The sequence below is a fragment of the Cuculus canorus genome, chromosome 2, assembly GCF_017976375.1.
Source record: "Cuculus canorus isolate bCucCan1 chromosome 2, bCucCan1.pri, whole genome shotgun sequence".
Taxonomy (NCBI): Eukaryota; Metazoa; Chordata; class Aves; order Cuculiformes; family Cuculidae; genus Cuculus; species Cuculus canorus.
The window spans coordinates 141,387,501-141,414,819 of NC_071402.1; the positions used below are offsets into that span (position 1 = coordinate 141,387,501).

Sequence of the window (27,319 nt, forward strand, 5' to 3'; positions counted from 1 at the left end):
CTTACAAGCATTACAATCTTTTCAGATCCGTCTGCTCATCTGAAAAGCTTGGTCCTTTACGGATTAGCCCTCCCTCCCCCCTGCCCAAACGTACCTCTGAAAACATTTCTCTGTTCTAGGCCAGACAACTTAGTACCCTGAATAAAGCCAAAAAGTGTGTTTGTGGGGAGTGTGTCTGATAAATGTGGGAGATCAGCAGGCTACATAATGCATGAGGAAATGTTTCTGGCCTGTCAGAAGAAAACCCTGTCCAAACAGTGCTTCCACAGACTGGTTTGGGTCACAGAAACAGCTTGGTTTGATGACGAAAATGTTCCATGTGGCCATTCTCCCACTCAGCCTTTTCTGTATTCACATACAACCATACGAGGTGAGCCCAGCAGTTTAATTACATTTTGCAGGGGGATCTCCTTGAAGCTTTTACTGCATTGCTTTTAAAGATGTTGGGATTTTTTAAATTCTGGTCTATAGGCTTATAAGTCCTCCTCTCTGCTTTCTTCTAATCCGACTCCATAGCACCTTCAACATAATTTTGGGTGAGAAGGGGACTATTATCAAATGCTTTTATGGTGTTGTGAACATAATGTTTTATGCCTTTCCTTCTGCATCATAATCTTTATGGTCTGAGATTTTTCTCTGCTCCTTAAAAGAAATCCATATGGGACTGTCCTCCCTGACCCTGGAACAGCTGCAGTTAATGCCAAATGCAGGAACACGCAGCAGACACTCCTCGCTTAGAGAGGTGTTGTAGAACATGTTCTCTGTAGCTTCACTGGATTTTGTTTCTCATTCGCAGCTTTACTCGCCTGCTGGCCCCAGTATTGTCTCTTCCTTGCTGCTTTAGAAGTTAAATTTCTCGGTATATGCCCTTTCCTTACACTAAACTCTTGTGACTGCAACCTGTGGCATGAGATTCTTTTTCGGCCTAGAAGTAAATGAATCACTTCTCTTATCAGATTCGTCCTGCTTGCTTAAGCCCTCTACCTTGGAAGCTCAACATTGATCCTGGGAAGTTGAGTACTAGGAGCACAGGACACTGCTCAGTGGCTTATTACGTGTCTGTCAGATGCCATCATTTGTGGAGGGCTGGTGCAGACAGTAACCGTGTAGCAGTATTGGAGCTGCCTTCTGCCCGCCCCATGTTCCCGTCAGGTTCTGGGTGGAGCAGGCAGCGTCCATGTGTCCATCCCCACTCAATCATCCATTGTGTCTCTCCTCCCTTTAAAAACTGAGTCACCAGAGGAGTAAACCACATGGCTTCATCCGCATCCTGCAATTTGGTGGCAAACAAGACATGTCTATCTGTCAGTGAAGGGGGGCAGGTACAGAGAGACACAAACACAGACAATACGCCACACGTGGTTGTTCCTAACGCACGGTTGTGGGGAGCGTGTCTGATGAGGAGATGGGTGAGTGAGATCAGAAGGCTGCACAATGCACGAGGCAATGCTTAGAAAACACTTAAATAAGAGGGGGAGACTATCTATTCTCTTCCACTTGCTGATGCTCTGGGACCTGCACCTGTCAGCAGCTCCAGGAGCCTTCTCAGCCCTGTAACAGAGCAAAAACACTAAGAGAGGCAGTGGGGAGCTGTATTTCAGCTTTGTCAGGCTGGTGGCTGAGCCGAGAAGTGCAACAAGGAGCAATACAGGATTTTTTGACATTACTTAAATCGAAGATGCAATTTCAAACGCCGCAATTCCTCCAGTAACAGTAGGTTGTACAGAAGGCATGATTTTCTCCCTCCAGACTGGGGCCTCCAACAGCACCACTGTACTGCTGGGTCGTTTCAAGGTTACAAACATATACTCAGTTCTTTCGCTTTCCGACAGACCCAGTGCCATCCCATTCTCCTGCACCCTGGGGTGAAAGAACAGCCCAGTGCAGAGATGCTGCAGCTTGTGGCATGTGAAACACAACTTGGAAACTTCTGCTCTGGAGCACCTTACAATGTAATCAGATCAAACACAAGATTATTTTTCCTTCCACACAGAGCTTTGCTATGACTGAAGCAGCAGAGCAGTGTTAACTGCTCGCATGCTCATCATTGTGCTTAACTAGAAGCAGATTCTTTCCATTGTACCCTATAAAGAGAGGATCATAATTGCACAGTACAATTTGGTATTTTAACAGCCCCCCTCCCGAAATACAAAGTCTTTGATGCAGCCGATGTACAAATAAACCATCTAAGGCTGACCACTGAACTAAGTGGAAATACTTAAGAGTAAAGCCCTTCAAGGCAGAAAATATTTTGGTTTTGTTATGCAGTTACACAGTGTGAAGGAAGATAGGACCTTGACCCAGAGTGTAAAGTTCCATTTAACATTCTGCGCCTGGTTAAAGCAGGCACCAATTAATCAGACTTACTTTGGTAGAAAGAATTCTTACACATCACTCAAATTCCAGCTGCTGGGATAAGCAGGCACAGCTTGGGAGCATGGGACTTTCTCTTAACCAGTACTGAACACGAGCCTGTTGTCCTCAGGTGGTGAAAGGCCAACTAGGATTGCTCTCAGCCCAGGGACTGCAGCTCGCCCTTGGTTTGCCAGATACGCTGTAGTCAGCAGAGGGACTGAGCTATTCCTGTAATAAAATATTTTTATGCCTTCACTTAAAAATACAGAGAACAGAAAAGAAAGTAGAATGCTCTAACCTTGGGCTTCCTACACAGGACAAGGTGAAATAGCAGAAATGGAGAAACATAATGAGTTAAATCACCTTCCAGGCTTGTATGCAAGTGCCAAACCTCTTCAAAACACAAGGTTCTCACAAACTCCATTTATTCCAACAGGATACACATTGCTAAATAAAATGAGTCACTATGAATGAATCAGATGGAGTGGGAAGAAAGTAGGAAGTCTTTGCAAATTCAAAGCAATTGAGCAGTAACTAAAACGCCTGCAGAAATTCAGAGCAGTAGGTAGGAATGAATTAATGCCAGCTCGCAGAGAGGTGGATTTTGTACCTTAATACTTATGACCAAATAATTATTTTATGTCTTATCACTGACGGATATGAGACTAGAAGCTGTGAAAAGGAAATACCATTGGGAAAGCTAAGATCATGGTATTGCTTAATTTGGGAAAAGAGAAAAGCAATATTTTATTGCAGTTACAGCAACAACTACAGCTAAATAGTAGCTGCGTGCTCCTTTTGAAACTGCATTCTGCTCAAACAGCAATTATTAATTTTTTTTTTAATTAGATAGTAAATGGATGGCTAGGAAATTCTCAAAATAAGAGCTGTAAATCCATTTATAAAATGTGACTGACAATTAAGAAGCACCTTTTTAACATGATTTTTTTTAAAAAAATTGGGCAATTACATTTTAAAAATAAAAAAATAGGCAAAAAATTGGAACATGTCATTGATTATTTTGCTAAATAAGGAAAGGGAGTATTCAATTTAAGATGTGCAAAAGCTAATATTTGCATTGTTCAGTACATACAGGCAAGATCACATTAAGAGAAATTGAAAGAGGAAGAGAATAAACTGTTCTCAGGGTCCATTCCAGATAGAACAAACGCTAATGAGCTTAAATTGTAGTAATGCAGAGTCAGCAAGGTATTAGAAGAAATCTTTCTAAAGATATAGCTCGTGAGGCATGGGAATGGATAGTCCAGGGAAGTCATGGAACTACCTTCCCTGGCAAAGATTAACCCAGTTTTCACCAATGTTTATCTACAGCTGAACTGCTCTGGGACTATAACCACCTCTTCAAGTCTTTTGCATCCCTGTTTTCTAACAGATTTAATAAGGCTATTATTAGCGATTTTAATCTCACACAAATCGCCTTTGCCACTTGAGGATGCTGCTCTCAAGCTCTTCCTGAATCAATTGTTCATGCACACTCCCTTGTAGCATGAAAGCAGAAAAATCGCTGGTCCGTCTCATGCAGGAGTAAACCAGCAGCTTTGCTCTGAGCAGATTACAGAGAGCGCACTGCTCTGCCTCCGCAGCCTCCGCTCTTTGCTACCACACTGCGTTGTAAAGGATACTCTGATTTCCAGAAACAATACCTGCCACAGAGAAATCAGGACAGCAAGGAGAAGATTAAACAGATTTCTCCTGTCTGTATGTAGCCGACATAGAAAAATATTGTTTCCAAGAGTTTTTAATGTAAACATTTATTTTGCTGTAGTCCTTGCACTAACAAGGTAGCTGGATCTCCTACCTTGAATATCGTCATTGCCTTCAGGTTTTCTTCATGTGTGAGAGAGAGAGAAAGCATTTCATCAGAAAAGATACACTTTTCCTCTGCATTGTTATATACACACTTTTGCTAAAGACAAAGGTGCTTCAACTGCTTGCTGGAGTCAGCAATGCCTGTCAAACACAGTGTGCCCTGTAGCAAACTCCACAAGGAGAAAAGGCAATCACCCTTACCGATACAAAAGTGGCAGGAGGGAAACACAACCAGTTAGACAGTTTGAGATTGAGATTGGGATGAGTCGAGATTGGGAGGACCAAAGGTAGCAGCAGCATCTCGTAAAAATCAGCTATGTAGCTGTTTAAAGATGACTTGGGGTATCGCTTAGAGAATAGTGCTGGCGGGGTACTGCAGGACTATTTCCACTAAACCACAGCTTCAAAAGGCAGGGCTGGCTTTAACCTTAAATGTAATATGCTTACTGGAAAGTTAGATCTCTGCTTGTCCAAAAATCTTAGGAAATAAAGAGAGGAAAGCCTAACAAACACTTTAGCTGTTGAATAGTTCGCTGAAGTGAAGCAGGTTTTTAGATCTAGCGCATTATGCTGTTTTTTGCTATCAGAAGCACTCCTTTCATGTTGCGAGAGGTGGCACTGGGAAATAAGCTACCAACAGCCCATGTGCATCTGTATTATTAGAGCAGTGCAAGAGTTTGGCAGCCTGTTCAAAGGGCATGGTAGATGGTTCGAGTGGCAGGCACGGAGAGCCAGCCAGGGGCTTGCTGCCCACCGTGGCTGATGTGTCCCACAGAACTTGAGCAGCATCCCTTCAGCACTATGTTCAAACTAAACCCTAAGCAGCTGGAGCAGCATGAAGCGTAGGCTTCGATTAATACTGGAGACATTGCTGAGTAATTAACAAGCTGAATCTCTCCCCTCCCTATCACTTCACCTGCTTTTAGGAGGATAACTCCCCAACCATCTTCCCTGTCGGGAATGACTACATTATACCTTAATTCTGTCATGTATTTCACTGGTAAAAGTATTGCTGAAAATATTGTCTTGCTACAGAAAAGAAATGAAAAGTGACAAATGTAGTAATAGAATTAAGTTAGTCAGAAAAAAGACAAAAAGGCACTTTTCTGTCTTTTGCCCACGACGTGTGGCACAGGCTGCATCGTGCGCTGAAAGCCCTGACAATCAAAGCCTTGGAATTCTAGAACAGAAATTCCAGAAGCCCTTCCTCCTTCCCATGAATTCTTTGGGCTTATTCCTGAGCACTTTTTAAAGAAGTGGTTTAGAATAAGATCTTACACACATTAGCAAAGTTCTGCCAATCCTTCTATCAATTAACTATGGTGGACAATCTTGTTTTTATAGTAATATAAGGATTTATTCCATTGAATCATCACTTAGAAACTCCAGAATTTGCCCTCGGAGCATGGCCTAAGCCCCAAACCCCAAAGGCTAAATGCTTCAAGCCACTTTAAATAAACATGGAAGAAGCAGGGTAAAATCTAATGAAAAAGTTTAAGTTTCTTCTTATTTTTTCCTTTGTAACACAGGCTACAAGTTCATTTTAACCTCCAAAATTAAACTGTAAGCAATCAAAGCCATAGTTGAAACACAAGAACAAAGGATTTACCTAGTGAGTCATCAAAGTGCTTTATTTTATAAAGCCTTGCTCACGTTTGGAGTGTCATCTAAGCACTAACATATACAATAATGAGTCTTCCTTGCCCTGTCCAAATAAACAGTTTATCAACAAGAATGAGTGACAAAACCGCTACACAGACAAAAAAGAATGATTTACTGTAAATGTCTAAAATTGTCTAAAAATGTACACTCGATGGCCGCAATTAAATATGTCTCCAGGTATGTGTACCTCACTTTCACTCCAGGGTCTCCCTGTGGCCTCATACTTTAAGAAGCCACAGCATGCTTCAGAAAATGAAACTTGGGCGAGAATGTAGACAACTGGGGAATATAAGGAGAGCACAAAAAAAAATTATCAAGCCACAGTACCAACTTATTTAAATACATACAATACAAAAGTATACACATACAATACAGTGCTGCAGACATCACCAAGTCAAATGTAACAAAAAATCCTGTAGGAAAGGTTGGGGAAAGGAGAAAAAAAATTAGTACACAGCAACAGGGATAGTATTGCCTTTGGCTGCTGAAGAGAGTGTAATGGGTTGCTATTGTATAGGCTCCTCTGAAGCAAACCACTACGGATGTTACGCACAGTTGCAGGCTTGACAGCACTGACATTAGTTATGGAGAAGGCATGCTGGCACTCCTGATCTGAGTTAGAAACGATGATGGGGAGGGGTTGACTTCTCTTATGTTGCCTATAAAATCTGACAATTTCAATAAAGAAATTTTAAAGGCACAGCTTTAGCACAGTGTATAAGTAGATAAACTTTTAAGCATATGTAAATTTGTCTCTTTCAAGCATGGAGTCCTTCAGGGAAAAATACACGAAGAGAAGAAATACAATATTGTTGTTTAAAATTTTTAAACAAGTTAAACATGATCAGCACAGTTTTAGGCAATGTACTATACAATCAAACAGGAGGAGATAGGACAGGTCCTTTAGATGCTAAAAGATGACCTTGGGAAAAATCCCTCTGAAATATCCTTTCTCATTTTATTGTAAAAGAGTCCATTACGGAGGTGAGCGAGACATTCACTTTAGTACACTACTGCACATTACACCTTGGAAGATGACAAACTTTACTTCATTTGTACTGCAAAATAACTTTACATGTAAACTCAAAAGTCATGTATTGTACACGGCTCTGAAATTCAGAAATATCCCTGCTTTCCTAATAATGTAAACAGTAAAATTCAGGGTTCATTTTTAAAGGGATAATCTATAATAAAACACCGCTGTTTCAACAGTACAACATAAGCATTTAAACTTCAAATTCCCAGTAAATTTCTATCAGTCTGCACATCTTTCACTATAGGTGAAAAGATGGAGCTAACTATTGCCCAAAACTATGTGCCTCTTCAGATAAGCTTTTTTTTCCCACTTGTAACATTATTAGTTCCTATATTGCAATAATATAAAACAAATGAAAACTTCAGATAACAAAGTGAAATAAGCAAAGTCTTCCCTTAACGTAAGTTTACTGTAGCAAAAACGTACACGTAGCATGAATTATGTTAGTTCTTTGTAAGAGACGCCGGCTCTCACATGTCTGAGAGGCTGAACTTCCTGATGTAATGTGCTGAAAAGACGACAAAAACGGAAAAAGGAGGGAAAAGGGAGGGAAAAAACGGGAAAAAAACCCCAACTGCTAGGAACCGAATTGGAAAAGCCTCCGGCACCAAGGGCTGTTGCAGCTGCTTTATTAAGGAGTGCCAGTGTGCAGGGTGTAAGTGTAACATTCGCAGTAAGGTTTTTATTATTACTGTCATTATCATGAAGAATACTGTCATGTATCTTTTTAGTTCAAAAAATAAACTGATCCACAGTTTACAATTTGATATCAATATTGTAGATTTAACATGCATTTACTCTTCCCCACCCCCACCCCACACCTCTTTGCTCATTTATTCCATTTCAGCTGGTAGCATCAGAGTATTACTGTCACAGTGCACTCTGAGTAAGCTGTTCTATTTATTTAATTTATTTTAAGGTTTTTTTTTTGCACACACAAAAGAGTCAGAATAGCTAGAACTATGCTGGGAATATCAGGCAGCTGTTAAAGCGAGTACTCCACCCCACTTCAGTCATCTTTGCCAGCAGATGTAAACAAAGGGGTTGCTTTCTGCAAGATGAGCGCTTCTGTGAGTTCCTTTTCTTCCCTACACTTGTAGCCATTGCTGCTGTCCCCAGGTCTTGTGTCTGTCCTATGTAACATGAGAGGTTACGTCAAGATGTTGGCAATAAAGTCCAAGAAGCGCTTTGAATACTGTTCAGGATTAACAGTTGAAATTTCTGCACCAGCCTATACAGAGAATTGGGAAGGGAGAGGAAAGAAGGAAGAACGGATGTTTTATTAGATGCTTTGTACCGAGAATGTTACTTACTCAATGAATTTCATGTGCAGTCTCAGAACCAGACACTAGAAACACAAACTGTAATGGAGCAGAATCTTACTGATGCCTTTTTAAGCTTCACTGGAGTACGGTGATCCCCAGTACTCACCACCGTAGCTGTAGGACACTCATCTTCCATTCCTGAAATGTATTCTCTTCACTCTCCCTCTCTCTCTACCCTCATTGTACTGCACTCTCATCTCTAATGTCTCCTGCACACTTAACCATGCTACGCACTAATTCATCAACAGGTTCTGGTCTGTTGAGCAGCAGTGCCTTCATACAGAGAAGACTGAATTATCACACTCAGATCTGACATGTCAACACTCGTGTAATGTACGTTGCCATCTGAATGCTAAATAACCTGGCTTGGAATATAGGGTAACAATCAGTTAACATTTTTTCAACATATATGCATTTAAATGTAGACTCACTGAATAAGTTGTACAACTGCTATCTCAATGAAATCACGATTTCATTCATATTTTTATTCAGGGGTTTTAGAGCATGATACACATTTCATCTACATTTTTTCTGTTTTATGAAATGGAGAAATTGCATGCATGCATTTATTGAACAAACTTCAGTGTCAGGTGGCTCAGAATGGAGAGCAAAAAAAAAAATGGTTACATGAAATTAACTTTCTGTAGTAAGTTCTAATCACAGACAGCTTTAACAATCGTTGTTATTCACAACATATTTCTATCCCTTATTATAAGCCAGAAGTGTGAGTTTTTAAAGTCTGCTACATTCAAAGTTCACTAAAAATTGCCAGATAATGGCTGCATATGGTCTGGATCAACTTTCAGTAGCTCTGAGAGCAGAGATTAATGAGAACATTGTTTTAGAGAGACAAAAATTACCTTCTACAGGACCATGCAGGCTTACTGCTAAGCATTCCATATCACTCTCCACTGTAAACTAAAATTCCCTGAGATCTTTGCCTAAAGCCCACCCCAATGCCCTGATCCTTTAGATACTTGGACAGAAGAGGGATTTTAGGCTCATGAATGATTATGCTCTTTAAAAAGTTTATGAAATTTGAACCTTACATTGCCACCGGAATGATAATGGTAGACATTATCTTTTCTCACAGCATTCTGCTTCAGAAACTGTCAGCCTCTGGCCCGGACAGGCGCACACTCTCCTGGGTTGAAAACTGGTTGGATGGCCGGGCCCAGAGAGTGGTGGTAAATGGAGTTAACTCCAGCTGGAGGCCAGTTACAAGTGGGGTTCCTCAGGGCTCGGTACTGGGTCCAGCCCTGTTCAATGTCTTTATCGATGACCTGGATGAAGGCATTGAGTACACCCTCAGCAAGTCTGCGGATGATACTAAGCTGGGTAGAAGTGTGGATCTGCTGGAGGGTAGGGAGGCTCTGCAAAGGGATCTGAACAGGCTGGACCGCTGGGACGAGGCCAACGGCATGAGGTTCAACAAGGCCAAATGCCGGGTCCTGCACTTGGGGCACAACAACCCTATGCAGTGCTACAGACTGGGGGAAGAGTGGCTGGAAAGCTGCACGGAAGAGAAGGACCTGGGGGTGTTGGTTGACAGCTGACTGAACATGAGCCAGCAGTGTGCCCAGGTGGCCAAGAAGGCCAACGGCATTTTGGCTTGTATCACAAACGGTGTGACCAGCAGGTCCAGGGAGGTGATTCTGCCTCTGTACTCGGCACTGGTGAGACCACACCTCGAGTACTGCGTTCAGTTCTGGGCCCCTCACCACAAGAAGGATGTTGAGGCTCTGGAGCGTGTGCAGAGAAGAGCAACGAAGCTGGTGAGGGGGCTGGAGAACAAGTCTTATGAGGAGCGGCTGAGAGAGTTGGGGTTGTTTAGCCTTGAGAAGAGGAGGCTGAGGGGAGACCTTATTACTCTCTACAACTACCTGAAAGGAGGTTGTGGAGAGGAGGGAGCTGGCCTCTTCTCCCAAGTGACTGAGGACAGGATAAGGGCGAATGGACTGAAGCTCCGCCAGGGGAGGTTCAGGCTGGATATCAGAAAAAAATTCTTCACAGAAACAGTCACTGGGCACTGGAACAGACTGCCCAGGGAGGTGGTCGAGTCACCTTCCCTGGAGTTGTTTAAGGAACGGGTTGATGAAGTGCTTAGGGACATGGTTTAAGGGCGTGTTAGGAATGGTTGGACTCGATGATCCAGTGGGTCCTTTACAACCTGGTGATTCTATGATTCTATGACATAAATGGTAATTTAGGAAGACTGGGCTGCTTCACTGTGGCTTTTTGGTGTCTGCTGCTAAGTAGCATTTTCAGTCAAAATAAAGAAATTCATGGCAGTCAAACAGAAACCTTCTCTGAATGGTATCAAGAGTATTTAATATGTACATTTTATGTTTAATTTTGCAAATCATATTTCTTTAAGAAGTCTTGTAAAATTAGCCATGTTACCTGAAGAACTAACATTAAAAAAGCTGTAACAAATAATGAAATCATCACCAGGACTCTATCTGAAATAAGATTCCCAACAACTTTCTCAGGGCTGTATATTAATGCAACTGTTTGTGAAAATCTTTGTTCACAAGAATAAAGTACATCTCACAAATTCAGGAAAAAGTCCTAAAAAGGCATCTCACTAGACTTCTTTACAGGTAAGAAAGCTATGCACGCAGCTGAAAAGGGAACTCCACTCTCAGTATGTAAAGTGTAGCATTGATCTGTACTTTTGTATTACATATTAAACTAGAAAAAATTTCAAAAAAAAGTCTGAGCTGTTTCTCCTTTTCCTTGAGTTCCTGAACTTTGCTACATCAGTGCACTGAACAGCAGAAATGCAGAAGTATAAATGGAATCAGAGGAAAAACCCAACCCAGATACTTACCCCATGCTTTACTGTTTTTGCAGCATGGGCAGCTTTCTTTTTTGCATCATAATGAGTAAGAATGTCAATAATGGCCATAAAGTATATTTCCTTCCGAGGTGCGTCTGCAAATGGCAAACACATGGCAGTAAGAATGACTTTTGAGACATCCTAATCACGAGTCCTTCTTCTAACAAAAGAAACTTTATAAGGCTCAAACAGCAGCTGAGACAGGTTAATGCCAGTCAGAATCACAGACTTGCAAAGATCACAGGCTCAAGATGTCCTTAATTGATAGTTTAACTGCACCTGTATATAATGCAATCCCCTTGAAATCAGCATAAAATAACATACCAGCATATAGCAATGGAAATTACTGCTCACCTAAAGTAATGTGGAAAAACTATTAAATTTTACACAAAAGGTAATGTATCTGTGCCAACAAATAAGATCATACTTTCTTTATGAAAATACCATGTATTTATCTATGTAATTGCTTACAAAAAAAAAAAAAAGATAACATTCCTGTCTTGAACAGCCAAAGATAACTAGTTATACTTAGGTTTACACAACAACAACAACAAACCTAGTTTCAGGCTTCCTTATGATGACTTTCTCAGGTGGAATAAAGAAATTGTGTATGAGTGCACAAATTTTCCAAAAGCAACCAAAAAAATGAAATATAACTTTGAATGCTGTCTTTCTCATTCTTTCTGTTTTTAACAGTGTTATCTTACCCATCAGGAAAGAACAACTACAGATACTACATTTCCTGAAAGGGATACCACCCATCCCTGAACTGCTTTATCTGTAGAGCTAAGCTAGTATACAATTTGATTGCATAGCAGGGCAATTATTTGACTGCATTCTAATACGTCACAGTATTTAAGAAATATGTTCATAACAATGCTGAGAACTATAAGCGTCTTCTGCTTTCTGCTGTACCAAAGGACAACTTATTTTCTCTTCTGTGGAGTAAATTTATATTTTGCAGTCTCACTTTGCTGTTATACGACTGCGAAGGCTTTAGGATTCTGGTGTAAGAATCAAATCATCTTAACATAAAAATATTTATTACTGCTTACTTTCATGGGATTTTATTCCATAAACATCAATAGCTGGATCAAATTCCCCTGGAGCCAAAGGCAGTGAGCTGTTCAGAGTGTTTCCAGGACTGTCTGGAGGGGTTCCAATGGGGTGAGTTCCATCACTTTCACCTTCCTCTTCTCCATCATTCTCTTCACACTCTACTTCTTCCTGTTCAGCTCTTTCAACATCATGAATTCCAACCAGCAAGCTGTAGTCCATGAGTTTTAACTGAGCAAGGAACTAGAAAGTGATAATAAACAATTTATGAATATCACTGAAAAATGTAAGCTCCACTTACAAACAGGAGAAGTTATGCAAAGATGTCATCAGCCGAGAAAAGCAGGATTAAGTGATAAAGCTAGCAGAACTGAATTTATTAAGATGTAACAGCACACAGGTTGCTTCCAACATCTATTATAAAAAAGCTGCAGCCTACTCTCCCAAAATCGTCAGGGAAAAATAATTTTTCCTGTAGTGAAGAGTGTCTGAGCAAACTGATGACTGTCACTTCTGTGTCATGGTTCAATTTGGGCTACCCTGTCACCACTTAACACCAAGACCTGCCTTTGTGCTACCAGGCACGCGGAGTGCTATTCTCCTCCTCACTCCCTTTTAAGCCTTAAAGAATCATGAAACAGTGTTTAAATATTCTTGCAGTGGAAAGTAGTGAAGTTTCACACCATGAAGACACAAACTAACGTTATATTCTCTTCACAGTGACAGGCTCACAATTAAAATCACATAAGCCAAACATGAATGTGAATAAAAGGGTGGTTTTGAATGAAGACTGAGGATGGGGGTTTTTAGAAAATTGAAAGATTAATAAGATGAATACACTTCATGTATAGACAAAGTGCTATTTTAATTGAGGGGAACAGAATAAAGTAGAAAGCTAAGAGAGGAGGATGGAAGTAAAGAAGGTATAAAAGCAGGAAGATGGGATAAACAGTTCAGGGGGGTGAAGTGTAGCCAGGACAGAGCTGTGTTGCAGAATAAAAGCAATACTGTGATTTTGAACTTGTGGAGCCCTTGCTTATGGCATACACAGAGAAAGAGGCTGAAAATACAAATAGTTTCAATTTTTAGAAACTCTAAATGATTAGAAAAAGGAAGTCAGAGCAGACCAGAGAAGAAAGGATTTAAGCCAGACTTTGGAACAGTGACAGTGAGGACAGAGATGAGTATAAAACACTACCAAATGAAAAACTACAGTTTGTCAAGATCCTGAGTCTGAGAAAAGAGAGGAAACAGAAATAACAAAGTGATTGTACATTCAAGTTCTGGAAGAAATACTGTAAGATTGAGAAAAGGGTTTAAGAAGAAAGAAGAAATTGGTTTATAATAATTTCAATGTAATAAAGCAAAAGACTCTTCACAAGACTAGGAGACATCTAAGTTTGAAGGGATGATGTACAACGACATAGAAGAAGAAGAGATGAGATTGGCCAAAGGCAATGAAGTGGAAGGACTCCAGGCATATCATTAGGTACTTGATAAATACTGAGAGACACAAGAGAAAAATCTACCAATAACCATACAAAAAAGCACGAAAGAGAACAGGCTCTTGGGGAAAAAGAGCGAACTGCAAATTAGAAGAGAATGGCTCTTGGGGAAAAAAAGTGTGCTGTTGCTGACAGCAAAAACACTTGGTGAGATCATAACAAAGAAAAGATAATCTGATTTAAACCAGAAAAAATAATATCCTTATGTGAGTTTTCTGAGCATATTTTCAGTGGAATGAGGAACGGGAAAATATGCAAAAGGACATCAAAACAGCAGTAATAGGTATTTGTCTGTTTGAACACAAGAAGGGGACATAAGACTTGATTATGAGAGCAATATAGAAACAAAACTTACTTAATGACAAACAAGAACAGATATAAAGTCATATACTGCAGAATACTACTGCACTATAACTACAGATAGTGTGTAATAAGATAAACATATGCTAAGCGTTGTGCATTTCTTTTCATTGCAGTGAAATGTGTTTATACATTGGGTACAAAGTGTATACAATCAGCTATCTAACAACGGCAGAAGAACCAATAAAAGAAAAACAAGGTTGAAAAACAGCTTGCCATTATTAATCTCAGATACCAGATCACTTCACACTAGTGGTCTACATGGATATTTAACAATGCTCTGTATAAATTCCAAAACCATAAAAAAAGCCTCTCAAGACATGATCTGGAATCTGCCGTTATGTTCACAATTCAGTAAATGATGTAGAAGATCACATGCAATCTGCTTTCTGGGGTAATACGGTATTTTCCACATTCCTTTCACATATTTAAGATACTGTCTGCAACCTACTCATTGTAAACGCATTAGTCAGCAACAGCAGTACATGTTAAAAGAGCACAAACCTTAAACCCAAACAAACTTATCTCTCAAGTTGTGACATTGACAGTGCAGTTTTCTAGCAAAGTATTTTAAATATAAAATAATCACACATTGATATTTCACAAAATATTTACATTTTCATAATTATAGTCACCATAAATTTATCATCATTACTATGATGGGAATAGATTTCCTCAAAAGCAAGTTATTGGGTAAATAAATTCTAAAGTTACAGTATTTTGTTTTTCAGAATCTGTATCTCATTAGCTCCACAAAACTAGACAAGACAATTCTTAGAGTAATTTTGATACAAATAGCTGAAAGCCTTATTCACAGGTATTTTGCTATCATGTCTCTTCCAACAAGGAAAGCAAATTTTAGCCTTTGAGTATAAGGGCTGAATAAAGATTGTGTTAAATGATAATATTTTCAATGATGGAAACTAAAGCCAAGCTGTGTGAACTAATCAGTCCGATATTTATTTTCTTTGCTCAACTATGTAAGTTATAATAAAACATCACATTAAATTCACACATTAACACTTTCTACTTAATACTGACTATATTCAGCCAATTAAAAATTTATATGAAAGACTGCATTAAGATGATGTGTCCACCTGCTTTATACAAACTACTGAAGCACTCTGCAGTTGCAATACTAAGGATGACTTAAAACTGGATTATAAATATGAAACAAATAGAACATGCATGGCTGTGAGTAGGGATGCTGTATTCTCTGTTACGGACTACAGTCTGGTGTACCTCCACCTGTACACATAACTAACAATACTCACCTCTCTTTTGGGGGCTTTTGGAAGTACTAGGCTTGTAAAGCAGTTTAGTACTAAGTAATACCATCATTTTAACATCACAACATCAAGGCAGGGACAATGTATGGCAACCAGCTATGGCAGCAAGCCATTTATGACATCAGCAAAAGCAGTGATGAACTCCTGAAAGTTTAAATTGTGTTTTATTTAAAACAGTCTTATAAACAAGAGTCTTCATCAATAAATTACAGGTACAATTTCTTGGGCTATCTGTGATTTGCCACACATTTTAATTGTATATAACTCAATAGGCACATTCTTACCTCAACATCCTTTTTCAGTTTCTCAAGGAACATCTTTTTGTTATTCTCGTCAATATGAATCTTTTGGCCATCGTTAATAAAATCATTGTCTTTGAATGTCGGCAGCTCTTTGGCCTAGAATAAACCAAAATTCCTGTAAGAGCGGGAACACAAAGAGGAGTGCAGTGAAGCTGCTGGCCTGGTGCCTCTGGAGCTCCGCTGCGCCTGACAGGGCATTGCTGAGCTGCTGCTCCATGGGAAGCAGAGGCACCTGCATCGCATGGCAGCTCTCTGTAACTGCACCCACAGAGCCTTCGCCTTAGTTCACCCCTCCTGTAAACGGCCTAGAAGGTATACACCTACTGGTGTGCAGCAAATGTAGCTAAGACAAAATCTATCACCCAATACGTGGTTTGCATCAAACCTTGATTTGCATCGAGCTTCTTCCAAGATGTCGTTTGTCAAAGTGACTGGCAGTAAGTGAAGTCGAAACACAATCTATACCTCATAACAAACTGCTTGCATCAGATCTTATAGATGAAGTCAGATTGGATTGCATTTTACCTATCTACTGCGAGTGTTTCTAAGTGACTAACACCAAATAGTTGTTTGAAAGCATCAAGTGAACATGAATTATGAAATGCTGCTTAGAAATGGCAAATGCCAGAGAAGACCACTGCCTTTTAAATACGCAATTAAATATTGTTGATATTGGAGCATCAGTTGATTATCATCATCTTTAACTCTCCCATGAAGTGATTTACAACATTATTATGGAAAGCCAGACAGAGTAACCACTGGATTCAGTACTAAGGCACCTCAAATGGGCACTGTCTTCAAAGGGCAGTGACTGGAGGTTTACTTAAAAAAAACCAGCCAGACAACAAACAAAAGAGCAGCTTCTTCAGGATATGTGGTCAGCAAAACTAGAGGTAATAGTAGCTTCTGCAATCAGAGCCTTTAAAAATTGGCTCATTAGGAGCAATAAACAGCCTTTCTCCATGGCCCCTCCTTTAATCAATAGAAGGAAAGAGCAGGTTTTCTTTACAAAGAAAATGTTACAGAACAACTGAGGGCTGCCACCAACAATGACCATGAACTAAAGGGTACCCTGAAGTAAATAATTTCCCCTTAATCTGAAAGTCCTTTTGCTAGGAATAAAAGGCAGCTAACATCAGCCTACTGGGATGTCCTCCATAAATTCAACTAGTCAAACATTGCTTATAACCTTACTGGAGATGGTATTTTTCATAACATTTATTCTCTTCCTATACCACAGTAAGGAAAAAAATCTCAGAGGTTTTTTTCTCTGCTCCAAAATGTATATATTGGAAAATACAGCATCAAAACATGAGCATCACAGCAGACCCTAAAATGCGCTCATAGATCTTCACAATAGCCAGAAGTCCTTTATGCTGCCAGACTGTGCACAGAAATGGCTGAAATACTCAGTGCTCCAACTATCCACATTTTATTTTTGGACCTGGAATTTGCAAATTGCTAAAGATCTTGCAATGATGCTTGTGTTCAGAAAACTGACCCTTCTCTTCTAATAACTGCCCCAAACCACTGAAACAATTAATAACATTTTAATAGTTATGAATCCATTGCAACCTTACACCTATGAACTCTGGAAAAAAATAAGGTCCTTGTCTGTTTGCTCTGAATTATTACTGTGTTGCATCTAGAACATTATTGTTGGACTCCATGATCTTAAAGATCATTTCCAACCTAAACAATTCTGTGATTAAAACACCCTGACACAGACCCTCTGTTTTAATTTAAAAATAAAAGGAAAGAAACGCCACGCAGCTGAGATGAAGCTATAACAATTCATTCATCCATCCATCCCATACTCCTTCCATGGAGAAGTCATCCTGCAGTGCTTTGCTGCTTTACTTAAAGACGACATTACACACTTTTTGAAGATCACAATGAATTGTTTACTACAATAGGCAGCACAGTGTGCATCCATTTTCTTTCTGGCTTACTCAGCGAGTGGTTTAGGATGAGAATGAGTAGGGGAAACATCGGATAAGCATTTCAGACTAACAGCTGTAGAGATCATCATACACAATCGAGCAAACTGTCCCATGGAAAAGGGCTAATTCTGCAGAGGCGAGACTGCGGATCCAGAGATGTTGCCAACACCAGAGGATGGAATCCAGTGTGTGGGATGCTTAAGAATGGAGAGGAGATTTGGATGAATTAATTTAAGATGAAACAACAATGAAAAGAATGCAGGAACCCAGCCTCCCTTCATTTCTACTCAAACTTGGTACATCCAATTTATTTACTAAACTAGGCAGAGGTTGAAGTGAAACAAGCCCATTAACTCTGAAAAAACCTCTCTACTAATGCTGTCTAAAGCTGAAGTGTGGGTGAAGAGGAAGGACGTGCTTGTGGTTAAGATGCTGAGATGCAGGTTCCTCTCTAGGGTCTGCCACAGACTTCCTGCACGGCAGGGCATCAGCCAGTCAGACCCGGCAAGCAGTGGGAGGGGGAAGCACGCTTCTCCACTGAAGGCTGTCCTATCTTCAGTAAAAATAAACTTACTATACAAGCAATGTCTTTTTGGAAGATGCTAGAGCTGGTAAGCCAGTCGTGCAGGTGTCACACTCCACTTTACTCTCGTCTCTAGTAAATTTAAATGAGCTAGCAATAAAAATGAGCTAGCAAAGCTGACACAGCTGCGTTTCCAGCCTGCCATCACAAGACCCAAGGGGTACTCCCAAGGACATTCAAGGCAGTGAACCAGCTCTGCCCAAAAGCCAGACTTTGCACCGCCTCGTGTGCAGGCTCTCCCCATCCTCAATAAACCGTTTGAGGACTTTTAACTGAGGTCATTTTTCTTCACCCCAACACCTGTAGCTGTGAAGGCTTGGCAAGCAACGAACTGCATCAATTAAAAGCCAGTAGCAAAGCAGGTGAAGAAAAAGGAAGAAGAAAGAAAAGCAGTGGGTCCCATGTAAGAAACTGAAGCTAAAATGCAGTGTGCTAGTGGCTGTCCTCTCACCAAGCCTATTCTCTTCTGTCTTTCTAGGTGTTATTAGACAAAGCTTTTTTTTGGTGTGCTAAGCAATACTATTCTCCCTATTTATTTAAAGCTGAATAGGATATCCTTGCAGTCCCAAATATTACTAGTAACAGTCAGCACTAGCAATGATTCCAGCAGTACTTTAACTGAAATAAATTTCATAATATTTATTTGTGAAATTAGAAATTAAAACCTACGAAATACGTAACTAGGAGGGGCTCTCATAGTTATGTAAAATTCATAATAAAGGTGCTCATGTTGAAAAATCCTAATATGTAAATTTTCTTCTTATGCCCTGAAATAAATAAATACAAAGAAAACCACATTGTGGTACTTTAAAACAGTATCTGAATGAAAAAACTTAGACTTTGCTTTAATGAAATAATTGACACAGTTAATTTTTAATGAAGTCTCAAATATTTCCAATGAAAAAAAATCCTTGTTGGAAAAAGATTCTCCCAGAATGTAATTCATTATAATGAACATATTACTATCATTAAAGAACTAAATATTTTAAGAGCTGCACAGGAGATGAACATCTAACTACTTCCACTAAATTAATAACAGATTTTCTTTCTGAACCATCTCCATAATTTTTTAATGCCTGACTTGAAGATGCAAGAAAGACACAATAGATTTTACAAATGTGCAGCATTTATTTATTTAAAAAGCATGTTATTTTCACCTCAAAAAGCGATTTGCAGGGGAATGCTGGAATGGTTTTAGCCAGTATAACAGGAATTTTGTACGACAAAAACAATTGTGCCGGACATAGTAGATAGACCGGGAATTTGAGCATGAACCAAAATAGTAACTAGACATCTTTTCAATGCTCAGGGAAATGCATCCAGAATTATCCTTAGGGTTAATGTTTTCCTGCTGCAAAATGAACATGCAACACATGAAATCCAAAACAAAGTTCCCCTCCCTTTTCTTCTTAATTCTTTTAACATATTGTAAACAGTCTTTTAAACAAAAAAACCCCAAACAAACAAAGGCAAACCAGTGATTTGTTTCAAAAGACAATAATGGGGATGGTGTCTGTGAAGGAATCTGAACTCGGAGTGTCTATTCCTATCTTTGCGATGCATTGCAGTGTCATGTTCTGAAAGTTATAACCTCTTTATATGCAACTTTGAGATTAATTTCACAGAGAAATCTAAGACATACTTCATGTCTGTTGTGTGAGGCTGGCATATGAAGCAGACTGAAATCACTAAAATAAATAAATAAATAAAAGATGTTCTGAAACTGACAATTTTAAAATAGCAGGAAAACATAACTCAGATTTTGGGTGATCTACCTTGAATCATGTTTCACCTATTGAGATCAAAAGAAAAAATGTAATTCAAGACTGAGTAATGTTGTTGCAACACTCCTGCACTAAAATTCTTATTCCGTTAGTCATAGTTGTCCTCTCACAAATCACTTAATTATGTTGTAATATATAATGGAAAAAGTAAAGGTAAGAAATGACTTGCTACATCCAGCAGTATCTTCCAATCTAAATAGAGCTATCTATTTTGCATACAATTTAACTAAGATGTTACATAGCTGTCAACTATGGCACTTTTTTTTTTTTTTTCCAAAAAGGAATTTGAATAGAAAATTCTTTGTTCAAATGTATCTACGGTAATTTTTCTGCATTTAAACTTATTTATGATACACCACATAAGACAGAAGAGGCAGTGCAACCAGTTTTAGATTAATTAAAACCATAATAATCTATGAAATTGCTCAAGAAAGATGAAATACGGTTGGCTTCAGTTCAGTTAGGTTTTATTTTTCTTCTTCAGATTGCTTTCCGAGTTGCTCATTCACAAGCAACGTGCTTAAGTTCTTTATAACTACAAGTAGACTCAGCTGTAACTGCTAATTTGATGTTGTACTGCCAGAGTAGCGTAATTGTGAGCAGACAGACCACCAGGGGAGTTCTGCATTATCCTGGTTTCACTTAAGAGGGCAAAACTGCCCACGGAATGAATAGAAAATGACCACTATTAAAATAAAAAATTAAAGAGAACTAAAGCCTAAAAACAAATAAAGGAGCAGCTGTCAGAATTTGACAACTGTTGAAACATACAGTTCTTTTAAAATTCAAGACATCTGTAAGTGCATGTTACAATACTTGTTGCCAATAAAGTGATGCTGTTACTATTAAAAATATCACAATGCAAATGACAGGAATTGTGTGCTAAGGTGAAATTTAAGAGATTGGAGCTTGTCTCTGCAGTGACTATCACAAAATATAGAAATGACAGTTTCAGAGCTTTTCATCAATATGTTAGGATATTAAACAGTTGAAGACAGTCAAAAAGGAGATAAACTGAAAACACGACAGAAAAACAACACGCTCAAAGTCACACCAGCCAGCTTTTCTCCCTAAAAACTGAAAAAACTCTTTGAATAATAATTCTACAGTACAAAACACCTATTCTACAGTACAAAACTGAAGTGGAAGAATACTTTTTTTCCTGATTTCTTATTTTATAGTTCATAAAATCTTTCTGCATAATTGGCTCTTTTTTATTAAGTGAATAAATAACAAAAAAGTAGCTCAATAGAAAAAGATTCAAGAACACCACAATTTTAGCCACATTTGCCATTTCGAAGAAATTTACCTAAAATCTGAAGTCTGCATTAGGATGTGACTGAAAGACTTGCTCTGCTGTTTTGTGGCTTTTGCTGCAAAGTATTACGCTTAAGTATTATGCTTGACATTCTGAAAACCATTTGATTACTTGAATATTGGCATGAATTACTTAAAAGCCCATTTAAAAACTAAAGCGTTGCAGACACTGTAGCTGTACGTTTTATCACCAAAAACTTCCTGTCTTTTATTACTTTTCTGGTTTTCAGATTTGAATAGCAGTGGATACTTTTATAATAAGTAATTAAGTAATGCTGCTATTAATTGAAATTCTATCATTATTAATATCACCCTGAAATGACATTAATAAATTGATGATTTAACTTGCCTCTGGCTAAAAACCTGCTAATAAGTTACTCCACCAGCTAAATATTTGAGACTGCATGGTATTGTTTAATCATTCAGAGCAAATTCTTCTCACATAGGAGATATTAAAATCTCTTCAGAGCATTTGTTAAAATACATATTTTTTTTTTTCCCTTTTCAAGCTAAAATTTTCCAGGAGTTTTAACATTTTTAAGATTGGCTTGAGATTCCCATAGAAGACAACAAACAAAAAGTTTGAAATATTGACATCTATTTAAAAGAAAATGAAGAACATGCTACAGGGCTCTCACTTGCCAGTTACAAATAATGGACCATTTTTAACAGATACTTATGTCAACACAGTCCTCGAGGTCCTGAAATTAGTCCCACTAGTGCACACATCTCATGATAGCAAGTCTTTAGCACTGCTCAGAGTTTCAAAATCAAACTTTCCTTGTCTATCTGTGTAAATACACAATGGCCTCTTTACTTAAGCTTAAAAACTGTGTTAGAAACACCCGAGTAGTTTAGATGAGTAAACCACTGCGGTTCTAGTGCCTGTCACAGGAGATTGATGGCAGTGACAATGAATGTTCTGAACATCTATAATACAGATACGCAGCACTGTATTCCTCTGACCCTTTCAAAGCAAACAGCAGACTCCAACACTTAGCCAAAAAATATGTAATAAGCAGAACATTATTTTTCCCTTGCTTGAATCCTTAAAAGTCTTTCTTAAAGTGCTTGTAAAATGTTGTTCCCTCCATGAACTTAGATGTCTACCCAATTAATTCCCTTTCTCAGAAATGTTTGTTCTGACTGTTAGCTCGTGGCTTCCCTGCTGCACTGCATTGGCGTTTGAGGGGAATGATGAGTAACAGAAGGCTGTTCCAACAGCTTCAGACCATGTGCTTGCAACATCAGTAAGCTTAGTGTAGTTCTGCCTCCAAGAAATCAAATTCCTTTGAAAAGAAAACGATGTGTGAAATTTAAAATAGACGAAGAGGTATTTGGGGGACTATTTTTAATTTCTTTAATAGAGGTACGCAAAATAAAAGCAAAAGTTCTAGGTATGTTGAAGTTGATAGGAATTTTTGTTATTTGTCTTAGTGAAGTTATTATTTCACATTCAATTTAGAGAAAAACTGTGTCTACAGTTAAGCAAAACTACAAAACTTTGCAATAATCAAGGTCAATAGTAATTTTGCCATGAACTTACATAGGAAAAAAATTAAAGCACTGTTTCTTTGAGGTTCTCACTCAATGTATTGACTACAGTATGTGTGTACTACTATTAATCTAATTATTATTATGAGACATATTCCTAAAATTACTCAAAACCACTGCTCTAAGTATCTGTACAGCTGAATATACATAGTATTGTTAAATTTTACATTAATATTCCAAGCATTAATGTTGCAACTTGAAGTAGTCCCATCCAAATAATTTCCCTCGTATCTGTTTGATTACTTGAGCACTACCAGCAGAGGTTTTCACTTATGCCAGGTATCATCTGTAAGACACCGAACAGTTAATCTCTCTGCTTTAAAAACACAAGAGTTGCGCTACTAAACAAGAACAAAAACAGATCACAAGAAAAGAACACAGACCATTCAAGACGTGATCTTGACAGTCTGGTACAGCAAAAGAGAGCTAGTGCTGACCATTGTATCTGCGGATGGCATTTGGGACATGGCAGTTGCCTAATGCTGGAAGACAAATTCTAACTGTGCAGTCATACCCTAGCACAAAGCAGAAAAACTTCACACACAGTTTTTTATGAAGTGAGAACTGTAGGAGTGGCAGCTACTGCATGTCCCTTTCTCATTAGTGCAGTTGTGTGATCTGTAGAAGACTCAGAGCAGGTATGGTACAAGTAATGCTTAGGAGAAAAACAAATGATCTGAATGGAATTTCAGGACAACACAAAATGAAGTATTTTAAGTGAATTGCTGAATGATCTTATGCTATTTCAGAAGGAAATGCAATTGGAAAAATTAAGAAAACAAAGGTCATGGGTTCTTATATTTCACCCATATTTGGAAAGCTAATAAGTTTTAGATGATGGAGACTATGTTCCACCTTCAACTATCTACAGAACCTCTAGAATAAAAAATCTCCTGAAGTGCCATCGGGCTATCTCATTGAAATCTCAGAGGAATGATGATTTTGACATTACATTTTCCAAATGAACTGAAGCTGGGGATGGAGAAAAATAAAGTGATCCATTTCCTTTCAGAGCAAAGTTTCAGCCCAGAATTTGAGAGAGACTGTCTCTCTTAGATACATCTAAGACTGCCAGTTGTTTGGTTGTTTGTATTAATTTTACATACCCAAAGGTTCTTACAATTCAAGGTTTGGCTCATCTTTGCATTCACTTTAGACGTGATGCAACGTCACATCATTCCATTAACAGACATGGAGTATCCATAAATCTCAATATTAAAGAGCAAGAGAAAGAAGATGAACAAGCAGGAAAGAAGAGAAGAAAGTCTTGATGCCTTCCTACCACAGGGAAGGCCCTGAAGAAACTTAGAAGAGAAGAAAAAAAAGGAATAGGAGGAGGTAGAAGATTGGCTCACTTACCTCTGAAATCTCAACACCACTGCAAACCCATATTCAAAGGTCTGCAGAAAATAGAGGAAAGATAAAGGAGGGAGTAAGGTAGAACTCGAGAGGGGAGAATGTGGCAGAAAACAAAGAAAAGGGGCAGAACAGCGCTGGTTATGTTTGTCCTGAGACTAGCTAGGTTAGAAAACTGAAAAAGAAACAGAAATGCACCATACCTTTTCTTTGTCACTGGCTTCTCGAGCCACAGTAGAGCCCTGAAACAGAAAAAATGGATCTAAAAATATGCATATGTCAGAAACTAATTTGAAAATGTTACGATTACAGGTAAAAAAGTGGATGAACTGCATCCTTCTGAATTTGAGAGCTGTTTTAAAGAAAAGTGATACAGTAGGTAGAATGTCCAAGGCCGCTGAACTGCTGCAATCACTTGAAGATGTATCATGAGAGAAGAAAGATGGATTAAATCCTCAAATGCTCTACACCTACTGTCCTCCTGACTGCTGGAGCTTTTCTGCATGTCTCATCCTCATCTTGAGACTGTCATCCTAGAAGTTCAGTTTGCTTCTCAGACTTCTCATCTTTTAGTGCCAGTATAGCTACATGGTTATGGAATACCCTATTCTATATAACTATTTTGGACATATGTAATACACATTTGATGTCAACACAATATAAACATGTAAAAATAGTTATAAGATCACAAAGTACAAACAAGAACAAAGCACCTCACAGCAACACGAAGTCAAAAGAAGAGATGAGATCAACTGTGGATTCACAAGATTTACAGTGCTTGCCATTTTGTATATTTAATGTGGGTTTTTTAAAATTTATTTTTTAGCTTAAAACTAGTGGGCAATACGGTGCTTTCTGAATAAGCTGGAGGTGGCAAAAAAAAAAGTCTGTATAAATTTCCTTGCAAATTTCTTGGAGCAGGACCACACCTTCAAGCGCCCAGTGTTTATTTATCACATAACAGCACTGCAAGACTGTAAACATGATAATTGGACATTGAAAGATTGGTAAATTAGCTTTATCATTTGTTGGAAGGTGTGCATTGTGTAAAGAAGTGCTGGAGTGGAGTCATACTACTTTAAAGAACGTGAGGATTCCCAACCACATCTTTTCATACCATGTTTTATTCCGTCTGCAGAGAGAAACTTGGAAAGTATGGAGGGAAAAGATAAATGGGATAGAACCTCTTAGTTATTACATCTGGCCCAGCAAGCAGAGATTTAATTGCACTGTATCATTAACTGATAAACAAAGGCAAGTAGAAGTCTGATATTTGCGTTTGCTGACGATACACCTTTTATGTTGCATTCTGTGCTCCAATAGACTATCAGGCCTGAAAGGAAGATCAGCTGAAAACCAAACAGGAAGGGAAAAAGTGGATTTACAATAGTAAAAATTAGGTATATCGCTAAATTTGACGTTGAAGTCATGTTATTAAAATACCTCAGTGGCCTGGAAAATATCTTTGAAATCCTACGGTGATCTGTGGTCTCTTTTTCTGAGTATCTACATGGGTAGAGACTTGTGCTACAAGTGAGCTCCAAAAATGCTCACATAAAAAAAGGACTGAACCTACAACCACAGATGCTGTAGCAATGAAAATCAAGAAAAAGTGACTTATAATATATGCACTTATAGTCACTATAAATCTGCTTAGTGAACAAGTTTGTTTTGAAGAATAATATGATATCGATGTTAAATTTAAACTGCAAGAGAAATTTATTTTTAAAGCACTTCCATCCAGCCGGACGAATGGAATAGAGTACAGAAGCATTCACAGAGGTGCAAGTGTTGACACCAACACTAAGAATGTACTATATAACACATATGTTTCTTTCTATGGTGCTTTCAGACCCTTTTTAATGCAACTGGACATTATGATGCTCTAAAACACATACACTTCTCTCAAATTCAAAACACATCTCTCTCAGATAAGCCCTGCTGCCAATAATATTAAATACCATAAAGTAAATTGTTGACAGTGTAGAAATCAGTTGTTATAGATCACACTCAATCCAACTGCTAGGTAGATACATGACAGCAGTAAAGGATGGTGCAGTAGGTAGCATTACAATTTCCTAATACAGACTGCTAAAGAAACATCATAAAACAAGTTTGCTGATGAACTTAGTAGTTCAAAACATAGAAATTAAATGTATTAGAAAGAAGTGGATTTCTAAGTGGAGACTTTATGTAGGGAATTAAAATACAATCCGTTAGGTAGAAAGACTAAGACTATATTTTGGGCATTCTTCCTAAGAACTGTATATTAACTAATGGCAAAATTACAATGAGCAGATAAATCTTCTGAAGCAAAAGTATAACACACCATACGATAAAGGCAACAGAATTTTTGGTTTTTAGAACCTTTTCTTATTTACTTAAATTATTTTTAAAATATAGAATGAAATACAAAGCTTTTGTAGTAATGTACTTTGTAAGTAATATGTTATTGGTTTAAATGAATGGTTTAAATGAAGATGATACTTAAGTTTTCATATAAAAGCCCTCTGTAGAATCAGCTGTGGCTTTCTGTAATGTTGATAAAAATCTATAGGAAGTATAATTATTATTGTACTTGTGTGAAAGGTTTCACCGTTAACAATTAGTTTCATTTAACAAACATACCTAGTTAAGTTGCTCCATTTAAAAATGGACAACAGAAATAAATTCATACAATTTCAACAAACTCATGCTTCAACGCAGCTAAACTTAGATGCAGAACTAAATCAGTTAATGCTACGTTACATAACACAATTTTAAGTTAATTAACATTATGAGCAATATTCAAGCATCAGGATAATCTAACATTAATTCTAAATATTTACAGCTATTTTATCAGTTATTTCATCAGCAGTTATTTCTCACCTTTAGATCATATTTTCTATAAACAGATAAACGATGGCTGAACACATTCCTTGTAACAATCATATATACTTCAACTCCATCAACAGTAAGCCGGTACATGCCCAAAAACTGGGGAAGAAGTGTATTCCCATGACATTCCACAATAAACTGCAGGAGGAAAAGAAAAAACAGAAATGAGGATGGATATATATCATATAAATGTATACATTTTTAAAGAGAAAAACCCCATAAACAGGACATTTATTTGCTAAATATATATACTTGTGTGGAGACAAACCTTCGAAAAAATCATGCCAAAACAATGCTCTTCATCAGGAGGCTATCCTGCTTTTAGGCCAGTGTTTAAAAATTA

At 38.2% G+C, this 27,319-nt stretch overlaps 1 protein-coding gene across 2 annotated transcripts in view; it reads right to left on the minus strand.

Moving 5' to 3' along the window:
* Positions 1–6,786: 6,786 nt before the first annotated feature.
* Positions 6,787–27,319, minus strand: part of PIP4K2A (phosphatidylinositol-5-phosphate 4-kinase type 2 alpha) — a 112,038-nt gene continuing 91,505 nt past the window's right edge. The window contains exons 5-10 of one of the 2 annotated variants that reach the window (XM_054060125.1): positions 26,968–27,114; positions 24,303–24,341; positions 15,545–15,658; positions 12,106–12,349; positions 11,042–11,145; positions 6,787–8,114 (exon numbers count right to left, since the gene is read on the minus strand). In XM_054060125.1, the coding sequence (XP_053916100.1) occupies positions 8,034–8,114; positions 11,042–11,145; positions 12,106–12,349; positions 15,545–15,658; positions 24,303–24,341; positions 26,968–27,114 (729 nt within the window). In that variant the 3' untranslated portion in view covers positions 6,787–8,033. The remainder of the gene's footprint in view (positions 8,115–11,041; positions 11,146–12,105; positions 12,350–15,544; positions 15,659–24,302; positions 24,342–26,967; positions 27,115–27,319) is intronic. The other variant, XM_054060126.1, reaches the window with a different exon arrangement.